This window comes from Rhinolophus ferrumequinum, chromosome 14 (assembly GCF_004115265.2).
Source record: "Rhinolophus ferrumequinum isolate MPI-CBG mRhiFer1 chromosome 14, mRhiFer1_v1.p, whole genome shotgun sequence".
Classification (NCBI taxonomy): Eukaryota; Metazoa; Chordata; class Mammalia; order Chiroptera; family Rhinolophidae; genus Rhinolophus; species Rhinolophus ferrumequinum.
This window is the reverse complement of record NC_046297.1, coordinates 69,913,521-69,933,248: the sequence shown is the minus strand read 5'-3', so window position 1 is coordinate 69,933,248 and position 19,728 is coordinate 69,913,521. Positions and strand designations below refer to the sequence as shown.

The window sequence follows — 19,728 nt, the reverse complement described above, 5'->3', positions numbered from 1 at the left end:
CTCCTTGAAACAGTGAAAGAAGTGCCTGGTGCCTCAGTTTCTACCTGTGAACCTGATGGCAAGAGCAGAACCTCTCCCTCCCAGAGGGTCACGTTGAAGATGCAGTCGAGTAATTCACGTCCCCAGAGCAGTAGTGGCCTTCAAAGTCACCAGCTCCCCTCCTCCTCCTCACCATCGTCAGCTTGTGCTGGGCGTTTTGTGTTCTCTGTGTGCATAGTTCACCGGTCTGTCACTGTGGGAGTGACGCAGCAGGTGCACCCATCTTTAATCCTGCGTGCACAGATCTGACCACCTGACACTGTGGAAGCAGGCACACCCTTGGTCGCACACCCGTGTGAGGGGCCTGGATGCCGGGCCAGGCTGTGACATCGCTCAACACAATGACCTGGGGACAGATGGCGTCCCAGGTCCTGGTGATGCTGTGTGATGTGTGATTTCATCAGTTACTCCCCATGCTGCCTGTTTGACTGTAATATTTATGCAGACGAGCGTGAGTATTTGTTAGAGCTAATTAGAGATACAGCTTAGAAACTAAAATTGATCCTAAAATTTCCTTTTTGAATCAATTTTAGAATTCTTGAATAATATCAAAGCAAATAGTGGTCATGGGGGTTAAAATGAAAAACAGAACCCAAAACGATGTGTGCGTGGGTGGATGGTGGGGGTGGCTGGGAACCGCCAGGTATTTATCACACAAACACAAACAATGATTATTGTAAATGTTAAATATACTGTGTCTCATGCAGTCAGAAAACAACCAACATTTATCTAAGGCTTCTTAGCTCCTGATTTCAAGCCCGCACGTCAATCAGAATAGCCTCATGGTTTCATGGATTGCCGTTAGCAAATGTTATACATTTGGAATACATAAAGGAAACGACCTAATAAAATCACGCGCCCATGTTTTATAGACTTGACTTCCACATGAGACTGAGTTAATGGGGAGCAGAAGGGGTGCCACTCCCTAAAACCATGCAGTGTGACTCAAGGTGCGAACGGCCCAGCATCGGGAAGTCGGAGCTGGTTCCGGGGAGGACCTGAGCTAAGGGTAATTCATGCAGTCCCCGGAAAGCACCTGGACTTCAAAGGCAGCACTGAGGACACCTTACACCTGGAGATTCTGTGGGTTTCGATGCGAAGGCAGCCGGGGACTGCCGGGCTGGGTGAACAGCCAGGGCGGGTAGATGAAAAGCAGCTCGTGAGGAGGCTGGGACGGCTACAGCACTGACAGGGAAAGACAAGGATGGGATTGGATTTCAAAGAGGAAGTCTCGGGGCTGGCGCCCAAGTTAGAGACAGGGTTTTTGATATGGCGCAGAAAGCGTTAGCACAGCACCTTGCCAAGCTCTGTCTTCACGGTCTTTGAAATAAAGCTTTTCATGTTTTCCCTCGACACAGGCCCTGCCTCGGCCTAGAGCACTGATGACTTCCTGTTTCCCTCAGGAAGTAACCGCCTTTGCTCATTCTGAGGCCCCCATGGACTGTGCTAATCCCCGTCTGGTTTCCTGTTTAAGTCCTCGTCCTACCCTGTCATCACTTCCCCCAGCCCCACTTTCTCTTCCCACTTATGAGTATACAAAGCCTTTTACCCTCCATGGAGGACTAATCCTGCTTCTTATAATCTCTCCATAATGTTCTATCTGAACATCCCTTATGATTCTTACTGCTTATTACCATGCATTAGTGTCACGTGTGGGTTAGCGACCCCTCCGTGGGCAGGCACCTAGAAGACGTGACGTTTGCATGCCTCTCCCTTTGCCTCTTTACTCGTACGCTTCTTTCAGAACTTTGGCCACAGGCCGCTTCCTCCAGGAAGTCACCCCAGCCTGGCTGAGTGCCAGGGGTGCCGTGCATTGTGTCATTCATCACTGTGTGTATGTGTGTCAAAGTCACCCGATTTCTCCCTTGGTTTCCGCAGCTTAGGGCTCAGCGAAGGCAAGGACTGTGTTGTTTTTACTTTAACCTCAGCACAGTGCCCACTGTCTGAATCCATCAGGGCCAGCAGCCACGTTCTATAGATACGGAGAGTTTGTCTCTCTACAATGAGTCAATATCAAAAGAGTCAATATCAAGGCTGCCATGGAACCTGCATGTGGGGTCCCAGACCAGTGCCCTTCCTACCAGGCTTGACGGCTCACCCTTTCCTGTGTTGGGCATCAGACCTCCTTGGGCGTGTGCCTTAGGAAGGCCTGGGCAATTAGACCCTGAGCAAAGGAACACACCATCAATGGTGGCAGTTTGGAGTTCAGGCAGGAGCGTGGGAAGAACTACCATTGTGATCCAGCTCCCTTTGCTGGTTAGTTAAGTTTCATCGGGGAAAGACTCTGAAGGTCATTGTCTTGAAGTCTTTGAAATAGGAGCCAGAAGAAATCAATGTAAATGGGAAATACAGCAAGTCCGTTGGGCTTCCTGCATCTCTGCTGCTGTTTCTGTCATTAGGCAGGTAGATTCTATGGGTGGGTTTCTTCTCATTGCAAAATGCAGTCATGTTCACTGGGCATACATTTAACACTAAAAGTACAGGAATGAAAATGATCACAAAACGCCACCATCTAGGTAACATACAAACACTTTGGTGCATGGTCTTCTTTTTTCAAATTGTTTTCTCTTTCCTTCTCTTTTTTCACCCCTTCTTCCCTCTCTCTCTCTCTCTCTCTCTTTTCCCCTCCCTCCCTCCCTTTCTCTCTCCCTCTCTTTCCATTTTTCATTCTAAACACCTCTTTCCAGTTTTTCTCTGTGTGCGTGTAAACACAATTAAGATAATTTGACAACTTCGTATCTTTTATTTTTGTTTACTATAAATATGTTGATATTTAATGCATTATGCTCAGAGCTAATTCCCTCATAAGTGTCTATTTAATGAATACAGTGTGGTTTATTTAACCATTTCCATTGCACTGAACACCAGTTTCTGTAAATGATGATGTGATGAGCATTTTATGCCTAGGTCCCATCAGTATCTCTGGTGCCTCAGAAATCTTACAATAGACAAATGCCTACTTAATGATATGCATATATATGACCTTTTGAAGTCCCAATCTTTCACTAAGACGTGCTGTTCTCTGAGTCTAAATATAGCCACCTTGATCCGGACACTTTGCCGCCAACTTGTTTGTTCAGCCTCTGGCTCATCATCAGCAGGCGCAGATGTGTGTGGCATTTTATGGAATGTTCCAAATAGTCAACAGCTGATAACTGATACATTTTGCAGACCGTGAGAACATATAGCAGGGTATGGAGGTGGTACAGCGTCCAGCTGGCAGGTCCCCGAACCCCCTGAGTCACCTGCCACCTCTACCAGGCAGTGTTGCATAATGAGAAACAGGAATGGAGGCAGCAGAGAGAGAGTTTGAATCTTGGCTCCACCCCAGGGGCTGTGCACATGGGCTCCCCCTCCGCCCACCCACAGCCTCGATTTTGGACTTCGGAAGAACAAAGGTTAGCAGGATCTTAGACACGTCCCAGAAAGTCTTTATAGCTCAGCTGCCTGGAACGACGCCCTTCGTCGCTCAGGGCGCATGTGTTGAGTCAGGGGACCGATGGATGGATGAAAGGATGACAGATGGGTGACAAGAATTTCGCTTCACTTCCAGACTTCATTTGATGACCCTTCCTTCCCTTCCACCTGAATCCTGTGTGAAAGCCTCACCTCAGCCCATGTTCTCCAGCATTGATCGCTTTAGTTTAAAGCAGTTCAGGTCGATATTGGTTAAGTTTAAAGCACAACACAAGGCCTGACTCCTGAAAACGAATACTCCTGTGTGTCTGTCTTCCTTGAAGTAAATGTACTTTGGCTCAGCTGTCTGAGATAGATGTTATTGGCCGACCCATATTTTCATGGATCCGTAGCGATAGCACTAGTAGATATCTATTGATTGTGCAATGGAACACACCAAGCACGATGATGGATACTTTGTAAATATTATTTTACAAATTCTCATAACCCTCTTTGGAGCAAAGTATCTCTGCTCCTACTTTTGAAGGAGGAACCTGAATCTCAGAGAGTTTATAAGTGAGTTTGGTATTTTGGGATCATTGCTGTCGTGTGGTTGTTAATTTTGTTTCATCAAGCAGATGACTTCTTCACATTTTTATGATTTTATTTTTTTGCAATGGTCAAGTGAAAAGGAAATGATTTTTTTTTTTAAATTTAAAGGTCAGTGGATTAATGGCTTTATGCTTTTCCGCCAAACTAATAATGGGTATATTTTTAAATTACACATTCAACAAATATCTATCTACATGCTAGCTGGTACATTGAGTCTGTTTGAGCAAAAAGAAACTAGATTTCACAGAGGACTTACTCTAATATAGGAGGCAGTTATTACTCAGATAATTACACTAAGTCGTGTTTCCACCAGCTAACATCACGATGCTCAGAGATGTGCAGTGCAGTCACGGGTTTGACAAGTTAGGGAGATCAGAGACTCTTTCCTGGGGGAGGAGATGCCTGAACTGAGAGCTGGGGGTCAGCCAGGGTCAGCTGGGGCCCCAGGGAAGGGAAGCTGTGCTCCAGGCACAGGGAGCCACATGGGCGAAGAGATGTGGTGACAGGGACGGATGGGCAGGCTGGTGTGGCCACAGAGCCGTGAGCACGGGAGCCTGGCGTGGGCCGGGGCGGGGGCAACCTGGCTTTGAGGACTCTCTTAGGACATTTTTTGTAGTTCTATCCTAAACAGAATTGAAAGATACAACAGGATTTTGCTCAGAGGAGCAGCTGGGTCCTATTTGTGTTGCAAAGCTGTGTCTCTGGAAATAGTGTGGAGAGGGAGTCTGAGCGACAGGCAGGTGGAGGGTGCAGGAGGGCAAGAAGAGCATGGGCACGTGTGTTAGTGGCGGGGATGGAAGTGGGAGCACCTGCGGGGTGATACGTCACAGCGAGGGCAAGACTGTGCCAACGGCGACTCATTCTTGCTTGCACAAGAGGCTGGATCACGGAACCACTCCCAGAGTCATGGGATGTAGGGGGAGAAGCTGCCGTTGTGGCTTTTATCTTTTCCTACTGGCAGTACGAAACATGTACTTTTCAACATGTGCAACGTGTGGCGCCTTTGGAAAAGCCAAGTAGGAAATTTTAAGTAGTCGATTGAACGTACAGGTCTTGAAGTTAGAGGACAAATCTGCGTTGGAAGCATAAATTGCATTGAGTGGCTCTGAGCTCTGTTCTGTTTTAGGCACAGGGCTTGGAGAATGCACCAAACCAGGCACATTCATTGCCCTCGGAGGGAGGGTTTATATTCTGGTTGGAAGAGAAGACGATCGCTGTGCCAGGGGAAATATGTGCCAGGAAGTAAACCGAGCCACTGTGAGTGGCACCGGCGTGTGCAGGCATGCCGTCTTTCAGAGAGGGGCCGGAGCAGGAGAGCGAGAAAGCTACCCCAGGGTTAGGAAGGCCACACGGGAGCTTTATTTCCCATAGGCCGAGGGAAGAGGTTGACCCATGTGGCAGAATGCCACTGAGAATTACATGCGCGAAGGGCCTGGCACTGTCCTGGAAAGCTTAGCAGCATGCCTGCAGGAATGACCTTACAGGAGCCCTTTTGGTGGCGGTAAGGGGCCAGAAACCAGAATTTGGGGGGTTGAAGAATGAAGAAGACAGTGAAGAAACGGCGGCCAGTAGAGACGCAGTTTGGGTGAGTTTCATTGTTAAGACAAAAAGGGAGATAGAGCAGAGGCTGGAAGGGCTGTGAGTTGCAGCTTCTGCCTGTGTTTTGTTTCTAAGGAGAGAAAGTTGTCTGCATTTAAAAGCCACTGGAAAGAAGACGATGTAAAATAAAGATGGCAAAATCATCGAAACACCCCAGTCATTAAACGTGGGCTTTTTCTCAGGCCCAGTGGCAAGTCCCAGGTGTGCTGAGAGGATTGTCGCATGACTGGACCCTGAGGAATTCATAGAAAAGTAAGAATTACAAGGGGACGCATGATCCCGAGGGATGCAGAGCACTGAGCTAGGGGAGCCTGGCATTGGACGGGGCCCACGCGGCCCCCGATGACCTGGAGGTCAGCCGTCCCCACTCCCGACCCCAGCAGCTTCCTGCCACCAGCGCATGGTGGCCATTGTGCAGACACAGTGAGCGTGCATGATGGCCCCTGCACCAAGGTGGAGATGTGAAGAAAAATGAGCCTGCGAGAACAGGCCATCTGGTAATTGAATCTAAAGCTGCAATAATTGATTCTGAGGACAGAGAGCTAGGCGACCATCGATTTGGAGCCGACTGGCTAAGCACTGGCTGACACCCAGACAGGTGTTGCTGCGGCTCCCAGAGGCCGCTTGTCGCTCATAGAATTTGCTCAGACACAGAGCCATTGAGAGATCCTTGGACTCGGTCATTCTGTGTCCCAGTAAGCGTCAGGGAGGGCAGTATGGGGCAGGAGGAAGGGGCCTGGACTTGGAGGCTGGCTTCTGGCTTCCACTGCTGGTTCCTCTCTGGGACCTGAGCCACCCGGTTCCCATCTGTGAAATGGGTTCACAGAACTAGGTGCTTTTCTTTAGCTGTCAGTCCCCACATTAGATGCGTGGATTCTCTGATTTAGGATGGTGGCTCAGAGAGGAAAAAAGAAAAGTTGGCTTCCCTGCTGAAGAGTCAGCCTCCCTGTGGGGATAGTCATGGTCCCAGGCTCATACTCTGGCTCTTATTTTGTCAGATTCCTAGTTTATTCAAAGTACTCTTCTAGGTCACAGGGAAGAGACCCAAATGACGGTCCTATCGTCTGTGCCCTCAAATAGCGTGTAGAATGACAGAGGAAAGGGGGGGGTATGAGGGTGAGGATGAAGTGATTCCAAGGTGAAGAACACAGAAGGGGGGCTACATGAAACAACCAAGGTGTAAAGGAGAGGGATGAAGTGGGAGCAGATACGCATTTTTCATAAAACTAATGGCACCAGCCACTGTCTTAGCTAACTTTCACAAGACCCTTCAGAAGAAGAATGTCTCACGACTAGTTTGTATCTGCAAAGAACACTAGGCTCAAAAAGGATGTAACTTGCAAGTGAATGGAGAGTCTGAACTTGAAAACATATCCGATTTCTGTCTGTGCTGCTTCCATCGTCACTAAATGAAAAAATCTCCAGGAAGAGGTGACTGAGAGGCCACTGAGGCACAGGCAGGATTTTGAGATGAGGATGAGGTATCTCTTCATTAAAAAAAAAGATTAATTATAGGTCTCCGATGCCGGGCTTCTTTCTAGAAGCCAAGAGCACGCTGGTGGGCGGTGTATTCTCCAAGGTTAGAGGAGCCTTTGGTCTAGTTAGAGAGAGAAACACAGAACTGTGACCGTGTAAGCAGGCTGATGCCAACTGCTCTGGGGACTGAGGAGGAGCGATTGTTCCTGCCTGGGGCAGGGAGAGAACTTCCGCAGAAGGGACCAAACAAGCAGAGTCTTGAGGAAGGAAACACAGAAAGAAGCTTAGTTGGGGGGAAATGGTCAGAGGAAAAAGAATATTCGAAAACTATTTACAGATGAGTCACTGTGAGCCAGCTCTATGCCGGGACCTTTGAAAATTACCGATAAATAACTAGGTCTCATCAGAAAGAAACGTGTATTATATTTGGCATGGCGGATGTCACTGTGCGCCAATAGCCCGGCAAAAAATAATTCAGAAAGTAATTAGAACATTGAACCGTAATGTTCGTTTATACTGAACCATAGGTATTCATTTTCATTGTCTGATTGGATACTCATGACAACCCTCTAATTAGGGGTTAGAGTTCCATTGTACAGAAAGTAAAGTGATTGGAAGAACATCATTTCCTTGTAATAGGGAAAAATGAAGACGCTGCCCCATGCCTCTCTGTGTCCCCTGATGTCCCAGTGGCCTAAAGAAGCTATCTCAGTTCCTCACGTCATCTTGCCAAAACTCTGTAATTGATCACCTACGCTGGTGACAAGTGAAAATGCAATAGGTGATGCTATGAAGAAAATCGTAACATTTATTCACGGCAGCAGCATTATAATGAGACTTTTTCAAGGGCAGGGATTCTCTCGAGTCTGCAGTCCTTCACAGGCTCCGGAATTATCAATATTTTTGATGAGTGGAGTGTGAGCGTGTTTTGGGGGTATAGTGGGTGACTGGACAGCATCTTCTGAATGCTAACTGGTATCAAGGAGTAAATGTGTCGGGCCCAGACGTTAGGATGTTCACTCGAAGCTGGGGTGGTCAGAGGAAGCTTGCTGCCAGGGGGCGTGTTTGAAATAGGCCAGCAAAGGGGGACGGGATCAGATCCTGCATCAATTCCTCAAGGTCCCCCTCCCGGAAGTGTCAGCACCACGTAAGTGGGCGGCTACTATACACTCCAGCTGTGCCCAAGACTGGTCCAGCTGTAGGCTGCTGCTAAGGTGATTAAGTGCAGAAATTCAGATGAAGTTTCCTACAGCTTGGTGTGTGGTACCTCTGTCCTGCATTTTCTGTGTGTGGGGTCCAAGGCCAGTTTCTAGGCTCAGCTGGTGCCAGGTCAGAGTCAGGGTGACCCATCCAGGTCACCGACTGAGCTGAGACTCTCCGGCATGCAGGCCAACTGCGCGAGCCTGGGGGTGTGGAGTGATGGAGGAGGCTTGACTTGGAGAGAGGAGAGATGGCTCTGGAGTCATTCCCAAGTCCATGCACAGACAGACTGTGCAGCAGAAGGAAAAGGAGCGGATGGAGGGAAGAGGAAAGTGTCAGCTGCAAGGCTATCCACGTCCAGGAGGACAAGAGCTCAGTTCATGCTGAGCTGAAGGCTGAGAAGCACACTGTAGCTGTCGGGGCAGGTCTCAGTAAGGCTGGCTGGGCTGACCCACACGTGGTAAGGAGATGCCTTGTTCATTTCAACCAGGGCCAGTGTTCAACCATTGCGTCTGGTGTGAGCAGTTGTCACAGTAGCCACTGCCCTGAACTTTCCAAGCATCCCTTCCACTGCTAGTTATCCTGGCCCCTCCCCGAGACCCTCACATTTCCTGCAGCCCATAAATCAAGGATGTATGCCTGGTGCAGCTGGTGGCCCGCGGGACGCTGCTCATCCCTGTGCCTGGCATGCTTTCTGATTGGTTGGCTCCTGTGCTAAGCAACATGGAATATCCTGCCCCTTCTCCCAACTACAGGTATGGCCCAGGTATATGCCCTAATGGACAGGAGGGAGGAGTCCAATGGAGGAAAGCTGAGGCCTAGGAGGGGAGAGTCCTGCTGAGAATGCCGTGTGAAGGGGGAGCTCTCCCTTCATTCATGGCTCAGGGAGGGGGCCAGGGTGGCTGCAGCCCCTGGAGGGAGCTGGGGGCTAAGGCTGCTGATCTCTTTCTGGGCTGGTCAGTCCTGGCTCAGCCCCGAGCCATGGGGCTAACCCTCCAGATGGACCTTCTGTCTCCATGGAAGACAGAGGCTGGCGACCACCTGGTGTCACCTACTCAGCAGTGACTCCAGGGCTCCGTGCTATTTTTGTAGCAAGTCACAGCTGCCCCCTACATTCTGTGTTCTCCCACCACAGCCAAGGTCGCAGCAGGCTGGAGGGCGAGCGGCTCTGTGCTCCTTGGAATGCCCGGGGACCCTTCCACGTATTTCATTAGTTGCAATCGGGGCTGCACTTACTTCTGCTTGGGAAGCATATGGCCGAGGCAGATGGCTCAGGCGCGTCTGCGTCACATGCACACGGCTCTTTGGTTCCCATTTGCTGTGTCTGCCGATGACTTACGGACAGAATGGGTTTCAGAATGAGAAGATGGAGCCCGGGGTTAGTCTTCTCAGAAGGACCCCGTCGTGTGTTTCAGGCGTACTTGGTGCCGGCTCTTTGCAAAGGAACATGGACAGGTGTGGGAGCCCGGGTCCTCGCGAAGACAGCGGGGAGCAGAGCCAGCCTCGGCGACCTTGCTGACTGTGCCACGGTGCAGGTCACTTCCACAGTGCTTAGGACACACCTCTGCCAAATGCTCAGGCCGGGTCACGGGGGGCTGTGGTCAGCCGTCCGTTCTATAAATATCTGCCCAGCGTGGGCACCGCACACAGTGCCAGCTCTGTGCTAAGCGCTCCCCTGACTGCAGCGCCCACACTGATGATTTAGAGCCAATAAACCATAGTATAGAATTTCGATTTCATTCTAAGTGTTAAGGGGGGTGGGTGATGACATCCGGCTTATATTTTATATTTTAAAAAAATATGTATTTCATATATATTGATGACTGCTAGAGAGTGGTCATAGTAGAAGCTAAAGATAATGTTTTCAATGTCCAGTGTTGAGAGAAAACCATACAAGGATACAGACAGGATTAGATGAATCAGAACCACATTTTGAATGTAACTCCACAGGCTTTGCCGATGAGTCAATAAAGGGGTGAAGGGGAAAGTGAATCAGGGTTGGCCAGGACGTATCTTACTATTACGGGTACGAGACTGCAGGAGGAATACATTTGGGAAACGTAATAAAAGGTTCTACCTCGGGGATGCAAGTTTGGGGTGTGTACTTGACATCCAGGGGATAATGTCCAGTGCTGAAGGGTGGGGCCCTCTCAGGAGACAGATGGGGCTAGACTTCTCAGCCTATAAATGGTATATAAAGCCTTGGGGACGGCTAGGATCCCGTAGGGAGAGAGAAATGCCTAGAAGAGACAAAAGACCTGGCGCCAGGACCTGGATGGAGGTCTACAATACGGAGACGGGGAGATGCCAGGGTGCCAGCCCCAGGGGTCCGGGGGGAGCAGTGAGGCGAGGAGCAAGTCAGGAACTCACTTTCCATCAGCAGGCAAGGGGGGTAGCAAGAGTTCTTGCTACCCCATGGTGTCATGGTGGTACTGCCATTTTTGCCTGAGAAAGACCCAGGGCCAGCAGAGTTCCCATCTCACCTAGCCTCTCGGCTAGTAAGGAGAGAGATTCTTCATGGTCTGTCTTTCCAAGCAGTGCCCGCTGCCCTGGCCCACACCTGCCCTGCCAGACGTTGAAGGGCAACTGAGGGTTCCCTTCCTGCTTTCCCTGAGAGTTCCTCTAGGAGCTGGCGGTCACATCCGCTCCACACACCTATCCTTCCAGCAGCTTATTCATCCACTGCCATTCCTCCAAGCACCTGTCAAATTCCAGACCCTGTACCAGGCTCTCTCCTAGGTCACCTCCAATCCTCCTGGTCGATCCTTGAGCAGGTATTCGCTCCCATCCCCAGTACACAGGTGAGGAAACTGAAGCTCACATCTGAGAAGTTCCTGTTCACAGGTGCACCGTGTACAGATGGCAGAGCCCAGAGCAAATCCGCGTCTGTACTCAGATCCATCCGTTTTGCAAAATCCTGAGGTACAAGGCATGGACGGGACTCTGCCCCTGGATTGCCGTTGAAACATCTGAGATGGCTGAGTGGCTAGGACCCGAGAGAAGCCCCGCGGGTGAAGTGTTGGGAGACTGGAGGACGTTAGCGGTGGCCTGCTGGCCTTTGGCTGGTGAGATTATATCGCCACACATGTGACTGGCTAATAAAGTGTTCTCACGTGCTGGCCTTCCCTCTGCCTTTAATAGGCAGATCACACTGGTTTATAATTAAGTAATTCAGCCCACTCGGTGTCGGTGGGAAAATGCTCCCTGGTAAATTGTAGTGGCAGCCCTTGTTCATTTCCAGCAGGTTAAATTGTAGGTAGTTTGTCCCGCGTTCCTTGGTTTGGTTTCTATAAATATGAATTTCTGCCAGGCCCTGGTATCTGCTTTGTGACTTGGGTTTTCTTGTGGTCTGGGAGAGGAGTCAAACATCCCGAGTCCTCAAACAACCACTGATGTCGGGGAACTTCCCCCTTCTTCCCTGCGTTCAGTGATAATTAATTGATGGATTGATCCAGTGACATTTGAGAGACTATACTGTGTAAAACCTGCTGATTCCTCATTCCAGAACTTAAAGTCTTTTTTCTATGAAACAGAAGTGAAGGAGTTGTGTGAGTGCCCTGAGGAGGGAACCAAGTTGGGCATTATTGGACTAAATATTGAAGAATATTCTTGTGTATTGTGTCATCCCCAGTGACTAGCGTGATGTGTAATGTATCACTTGTGCGAATAAACAAACTACAGGATGAAAGAATGAAAAAAAAGGCACAAGGTGTAAAGTCTCCAATCTACCATTTCTTATATTTGACATGAAAGTCACTTCACCTCAGCAGATCCTGAGTTTCCTCGGGAGTGACGTGAAGACTCTCGAACCAAGGTCACGTGTGATAAGGAGTAGGAAGGTACTGGAACGCAGACTCACCGATCCCAGGCTAGTTTCTATAGAGCACTTGGAAATCAGCAAAACCGTTTTGTATGGATTATCCCAGAATAGTAACTTTTCCAAATAATAGAGTTAATAAATAGCAGCCCAGACCCACTCTGTGGTACATAATTTGCCACCTCCGTTAAAATTGATAAAGTAGGCCACACGAGATATTGCCAATAATGCAATGTGTCTGGAGAGATGAGGAACTCATGCACACAAGGAGATGAACAAAGGGACCGCACCAGGGACAGATGTGGGAAAAGGTATTCCCTGCAAGGGACCCTATGACGGTTCTTCGCTGAATCCCAATGTTTTTCCCAGAATCTGATGCATCAGGTGATTATAAGAATTTAATGAGTGAATGAATATGTTTTATGGCAAAAATCACAGAAACAGATGAATATGGGCTTATGGATAAGGCATAAACTCATATCGAAGCACATTAAAGCCAAGAATTCAATATTCCATGTACAGCAGTGCATTTTGAGTAGAAAGCAAGAAAAACGTTTGACTTTCTTTCAAAAGGCAATAAAAATGACAACCAAAATGCAGCCCTTTATGATTTGTCACCAACAACATGTGCTTTGAAAATTGAAGGTACAAGTACATTCACATCCTTTCAGATATTCCGCACCAGTGCTTGTGTAGCTAAGTGCCCTGTTAGCAGAAATGCCAGCCCGCTTCCCCCGTTGCATGTTATCCAAGCTCCGTGATGACACAATAAAACGGGATTCTTTTCTGAATGCCAGCTTAGGAGACAACTGGCTCTGATCAGCCCCTTGCTGTGGGGGCTTCTTATGGCCCCACAGGGTCTCTGTTGAGAAGGTGGTTCTCTAGAGTGCCAAGAAGCTTGTACATAGCTCCCCCTTTATCCACGGTTTTGCTTTCCATGGTTTCAGTTACCCACGGTCAACCACGGTCCAAATATACTGAATGGAAAATTCCAGAAATAAACAATTCATGGGTTCTAAATAGCACACTGTTCTCAGTAGTGTTACGGACTCTGAACCGAGCCCACCCCAGGACGTGGATCATCCCTTTGTCCAGTGTATCTGCCCGTTAGTCACTTAGTAACCGTCTGGGTTATCAGATCACCTATCGCAGTATCGCAGCGCTTGTGTTCAAATCACCCTGATTTTAACAATGCCAAATCACATAACTCTTACTACAGTATATCGTTATAATTGTTCTCTTTTACTGTGAGTTATTGTTGTTAATCTCTTACTGTGCCTAATTTATAAATTAAATTTTATCATAGGTGTATATGTGTAGGAAAGAAGTGTAGTATATATAAGGTTCAGTACTATCTGTGGTTTCAAGCATCTTGGGGCTCTTGGAACATATCCCCTGCAGATAAGGGGGGCTACTGGGCCCTTCCCGGTGAAACTCCTTGCTGGACCAGTTGTCCACATGGGAACTGAGGGCCCATACCTAGGGACCCCAGGTGGTAACTCTTCAGGACCGCTGCCATTGCTCTTTAGAGCAGAACCTTTGTGCAGATGAGATGGCCCACAGAGCTGTCCAGCTCACAGTATCACCAAACCAACCTTGGGCCTTTGTGAGCATCCAGAATCATCATCTTGGGCTCCAACTTTTTCCAGAAAGGTGGTCCTTGACTGATGCACAGTGTTACTACCTCCTTGGTTGGGAAAAGTCTGCCCCAGTCCAACAGACCTCCCCAACTTCCAAACTCCAGAAAAAGTCATTAAGAGCTTGTCCCTTCACTGCCAGGGGTTCCCGCTGTCCCTATGCAGATTGTCCCACTTGTACTTTGGTGACAAGGTCTCCAGGAAAAGTAGCAGGCTTGGCGGAGTCACAGAAAGTCATGTCATACCTCTGTCCCCTGGCAATGAGCCAGGGTAATTCACTCTGGTCATTCTCTAGAATTTCATCTTCTAACAGTGAACATCTGCTTCAAGGCAGCTTTCTCTTCTTGCCTGTTCTCTGAAATGGTTAGAAAAAAAAATAACGCTTAGCTTCAGGTGAATTTCTGTCCCTCCTGTTCCTAGAACTAGCCAGAAAATGATCTGGTGGAAAGAACCATTCAGCTTACCAGGAAATCTGCCTGAGTTTTGAGAATTATACAGTTAAGCACATGCATTTTTTACTTCTGATCGCATCTGAGCCTCACCTTCAGAATGGGGATCAGGCAGGGCATGGTGCTTGCCTCCTTTAAGCCCAGATTTCATGGGCCATCCAAGGCCACACAACGAGAAAGTGGCGGGGGGCCAAGTTCTAGAATGTACGCTTGCCTTTCTGAAGGAGGTTCTGCTCTAAATCGTCAGAAAGCCAAGGTCCTGACCTTGAGTTGCTCCTTCCACTTCTATGAGCTCTGAAGTGTTGGAGGATTCTCACATATGAACGTGGCCTGAAGAAGTTTCAGTTATATCTTCTCAGCATCTTCTGTTTGTAATAGCCCAGACCTCACCCAGCTGTCCTCAGCCCTGGAGGGTTGGAGGGGGAGTCTCCCAGAGTTTGGACCGTTAGCACCAGCCTGATTCTTTGGGAAGCTCCTATGTGCAGGCAGAGCCATGACCGTGGCGTTGGAGAGGAAGCAGACTTCAGGTCACATGTAAATGCCCACGAGAGTGCTGGAGGCTTGGTCTCGGGCGCGAGGGTTCACGCCAGGTGAATAGCACCTACCCTTGCATCCACACTCACAGAGCCCTCTGGGGAGAGTGGGGAGCTCAGCAGAAGGAAGGTCATCGTTCAAGTTGCAAACATTTAGAGACACATAGATCTGCGACAAACTGATGCCAGTCATTTTTTGTGTGAAAAGAAACAGTAGAACTGAAAGTCATTTTACTCTTGCCTTCTGGCCAGAAATTTCAGATTCACCTGCTTGAAATAATGTACTGTTGGGACAGTGGGGGCCATTGACAAGTCCCTGTTTCTCCTCTGCCCCAGTCTCTTTTGTCTACTCCCCTCCTCTCCGTATTCTTTCGATCCCCTTCTATTCCTTCTCCCATCTCCTTTCCATCTGTGTTTTCCCCTCGAAGTTCCAATCCTCCTTTGAGGTATTTACGTGTGGTACTAACCATGACACACACACAAGAAGAAGACGTATTTGGGGAGACTCTCATCTACACCTTCTCATTGGACCCCTTGAGGAGAAGTCTGGTCGCCAAGCAATAAGTAAAGTTACTCTAGTGAGAAAAGGGGCTGTTTACACCACAGCTGGAAAAGGGCAGCATCCCCAAGTATGAACAAAGGCTAAAAGGGCAGAGGGAGTCTGTTCCTTCCTCACCCCTGGGTGTCGGTGCCTGGGCATAAAAGGAGGGTAGGCTGCACATGATGTGATGAGCGCCCTCTATCTGCCAAGGAAGGCTCAGCAAAAGGAGCACGAGAGTCAGTTGTAGACATTTCAGGAAGTGGCCTTGCCAAGGATAAGACGGTAGCATTTCCTTCAGAATGTCAGCAAGAGAGAGCCAGGATAACAGGCAGGGGGTCCAAGTGTGGGTTGTCGTCATTGAAAAAGGGAGAATTCCCGTGGGAACAGAGTGGGCAGGCGCCCAGAGGGCACCTCATGACCAGTGAGCCTCCTCTTGTAAGAAGACACCTGTTGCATGCCCTACTTAACAGTGATGAGAAAATGACGCAGAAAGTTCCATAGGGCGTAAATAGTGCCCCTGGGCTTACTGGGGCACCGTGGGGTTTGGTGACTGCAAATACCGTTGAGTCCTGTGGTCTACTTTATCCATCTGCTCAAAATCGGACGGGGTTAATCTTCCAAAAAAAATGGGGTCCGTGGAAATGTGTTCTACAGGAAGTGCTCAGACCTTTCTCTAAACTCAATTAAAAAGTCATCCTATTGCATGCTGCAATGCCCAGTGCGTGCCTGGTCTTAGGATCTTGATTTATTTTATCCTCTTTCTGTCTACACTGATCCCAGGAGGTCAGTGTGGATAGGCCCATTTTTCACATGGAAAGCTGCCGTTACAAGAGGTGATGTCATTTGCCCAAGAAGGCAAGTGATTGAACTGTTTTGCTGGCTGTCCCTCCTGGTCCTAGACGGCTCCTGTTGCTTTGACCTTCAGAATATTTACCCCATCCATCCTCTGTCACATAGTTGGTCTGGCTGATAGATCAACTAGGTCTTGACAGTGATAGAGAAAGGGCTGGTACAGCAATTAAAAACAAAAAGGACCCTTTTTGTTCCTGTTCCCAAGGGACTCTCTAAGCCCTCTAGGCACAGTGCATAGGTCCTTGAGCAGCTTTTCTTGGCTGGTTGGCTGAAATTTCCGTGTTATTTTCTTGGCTCCCTTTGCAACCATGCTATTTCATTCTTTTGGTATTGCATTACTGAGTACCCACCTTCTGCTAAGCATGGGTACATTTTGTTTTTTATTTTATTTATTTATTTGAGGCATAATTCTCAGTTGCTAAATAGATGTGGGGATGAATTCCACAGTGCCTTATTACCTAGCAAGACACCTGCCTCTCCTTTGAGCCTGGGTCTTTCCATCTGTGGTCAAGCTCGTCCCAGCAATTTTCTATGACGAGTAAGGAAAGTGACATTCGAAAAACACTCTGGAAGCTGGGAAGCGCCACATAGTCATTCTTCTGAGTAGGTACTCACTGCTTTATATAAGCAGTAGCGGTACTTGTTTTATAATCCTTCTATGTCTGTCCCATTGTGCAATTCATGTGTTACGTGACCTGAAGGGATTCACCTATTTGTTCTCCTCCTTGACCCTGGTCAGTGGATGCAGTGAGGTCTCTTAATCCCATCAGGTAGATTTGTCTTCCTGAAGTTCAACCTTTGCAAAGGTGTTGAGGGACTAGGGTAGAGGTAGAAGGCACTGGAGAACACAGAGCTGAACAGGTTCCTTTAGGAAAAAAGGACTCGGTATCTAATGCAATCAGAATGAGCACATTGGCTAAAACTCAAGACGGGGGTTCTGTGTGCAAACGCCGCTTTCAGGAGAGAGCCAGTCTCTGAGCCCTGGGAACTCCTTGTGGAAGGAAGGGCAGTTTGTGTCCTCAGCTCCCTGTTGTCCTCATTGTTTCCGGGGTATGGAGTCTTGGAAGACTTCCTGGGGGGTAGAGGTGGGGAGACATGTGAGCAGGTCAGGAATTTAGCAGGTACTGATTTCCAGCCAAGGAGCACTGCTCACATCGTATGACAAGCGATTTGGCCAAGATCATACGGTTTGTAAGGGGTTAAAGGAGGTTCATTCTGAGATGCAGGCCTCGGTCAATGAATGGCATCTCATTCTTCTGTGATGTTAATTTTTGGACATGGGAAAGCAATTTGGCACCATTGCTCTCCCTGAGCTGGACAGACATGGGTGGGAGCCGCAGGTAGGGGCGGTTGTGGGGTCGTGGGCTCCCACTTGTTCTTGTCTTGCAGACAGCAGCAGCCTGCATTCGGCCTGCGTCCACGACAGCACCGTGCACAGCCGGACTTTGCAGATCTTATACAGGAACGAAGAGGTACCCGTCAGGGATGCCGCCATCTTCCAGGCACATTTGCTCTTAGATGGCGAAAGGGTAAGTCGTGGTGTCTCCCAGCGGCCGTGGTTGCTGTCCCCTCCTGGTGCCTTTTGTCTCCGTTGCTAGGTAAATGGTAAGTGAAGCAGAAGCTATAGATTTGCTCTGCAACCTGACAGATGGGGACTCGCAATTTTAGGGCATTCCCGCGCATACGCATTCTTTCATTCATCCATGTGCTCACTTCCTACTGCAAGCAGTTTCCGCAGACGACTTCCTGACTCACTTATCTGCTCCTCATTTGCCCATTTGTTCGTTTACTGGGGCACTTTGTGAGTCAGTCTGTGAGCACGTGCTTTGTGTCAGGCTCCTGGTGAGGGACAGCGCTGAAGAAGGCAGTAGGTCCTCCACCCTCAGGGACTGAAAATGGATAAGGAACACAGACACAGAGCAAGCATCCCGAGAGGTGATATGCCCCGTCCTAGCTGTGTGCACAGATGAGCAGAGGTGCGCCCAGGAGGCAGAGATGAGCTCTGCGGAAGACTGCCGGTGGTTTCACAACAGATGCATGTGCTCAGCGTTCGTCACACGAAGAGAAAGAGGAAGGGCCTCCCAGCAGGGGGAACAGCATGAGGAGAAGCCCAGAGGCCTCAGAAGCCTCCTTCCAGTTGCTGGACATTTGGTGGAAAATGCCCTATTTGTTCGGTTAACCTGTGAAAGGAGTATCTGAAGTCTAAACCAGTGGTCTCCCTCCCGTAGTCCCATCTCAGATCCCTGTTGCTGCGCTCCAGCTGATATTTCCTGTTACACCTTTGGTGACGTGGATGTGTATTCCTATTTGGGAAAGCCCGAGCAGAGGCAAGTCCCCCACGCACGCGGTGTGCGTGAAGAAGCCTCCTGGCCACCTCATGTCCTCCTCTCATGCCCCCGGGGCTTTTTGTCCGCATCTGTCACGGTCTAGGCTGTGACCTGGTTCCTCTGTATGGTTAGACGTGAAAACCTCTCACTGAGTCTTCATTCATCCATCCATCCGTCCATCAAAGATGGGCTAACGATAAACTAGCGAACAAGAAAACATCTGGTGTCCTGGGGCTTATATTTGAATGTGAGATCGGTACATCACAATGTAATCCAATAAATCTGTCGTATTGATTGTATCACTGAGCCTTTGCACTGCTGTGTGCTCCTCTCATGAGGACACAGATTAGGATCTGCCCCCCTGTTCGAGGTCCCGTGACGCTCCCATTGGACCCACCCACAGTGGAGGAGAACTCCTGGCAGGGCCCCGTCTGAACGCCTGCTGCTACCCAGGTGGGTCCTCGGGTCGGGAGGTTACTAGGACCCCAGCTTCAGCACAAGCTTCACACAACGTGGAGATTATTCCCTGGAGGACAAGGGACAGACAGGAGGTGCCTCCCTGAGAAGCCAGCACCGAGCTGAGACCCAAATGCTGAGGAGGAGCCGAGCACACTGAGAGCCTGGGACAGTGACATTCGTGGAGGAGGGCACAGCAAGGACAAAGTCCCTGAAGTGGCAGCGAGGTTGGTATGTTCCAGGAAAAGCAAAGAGCCAAAGAGACTTGCGCAGTGAGCGAGGGGAAAGGAGCAGGAGATGACACTGGGGAGGCAGGTGGACCGGACACCCCGAGCACTAGGCCCTGGGAAGGCGTATCCTCAGGCGACGGCCGGCCATTGGAGTTGTCAGAAAGGTGGAATGACATGATACGCATTTTAGACCGTTGCCACCCTCCCACCCATCTGCCAGCTCCTCGGGGACGGAGTCTCCTGTCTCTGTTTGCATCCCCAGTGTCTGCCGTAGGACTAACGTAAGGACTGTTCCCACCGTGCCCTGGTAGCCTTCCGTCCCCCTGCCCCCTGTCTTCCTTATGCCTTCACTGTGGATGATGTGGTACTTCACCTGTAATGGAAATCGACAAGACCAGAACGAACGCCTCTTAGCTGCACTGGCTCTTTCGACTGCTCTTCTGTCTTTCCTCTGTGCCTGCCCCACCTGCTGTGGACCCTGGAGGTGACTAGGTACAGACACTGCCCAGTAGTACCCTTACGTTTTGGTTTCCATTTGGATTCAGCCTATGCTGGGGCCTGCTT

At 49.3% G+C, this 19,728-nt stretch overlaps 1 protein-coding gene across 1 annotated transcript in view; it reads left to right on the top strand.

The window, feature by feature from the left end:
- FAM135B (family with sequence similarity 135 member B) overlaps positions 1 to 19,728 on the top strand; it is a 185,756-nt gene that overhangs the window by 106,606 nt on the left and 59,422 nt on the right. Inside the window, exon 4 of the mRNA XM_033126537.1 lies at positions 17,541 to 17,680. Within this exon, the coding sequence (XP_032982428.1) occupies positions 17,541 to 17,680 (140 nt within the window). The remainder of the gene's footprint in view (positions 1 to 17,540; positions 17,681 to 19,728) is intronic.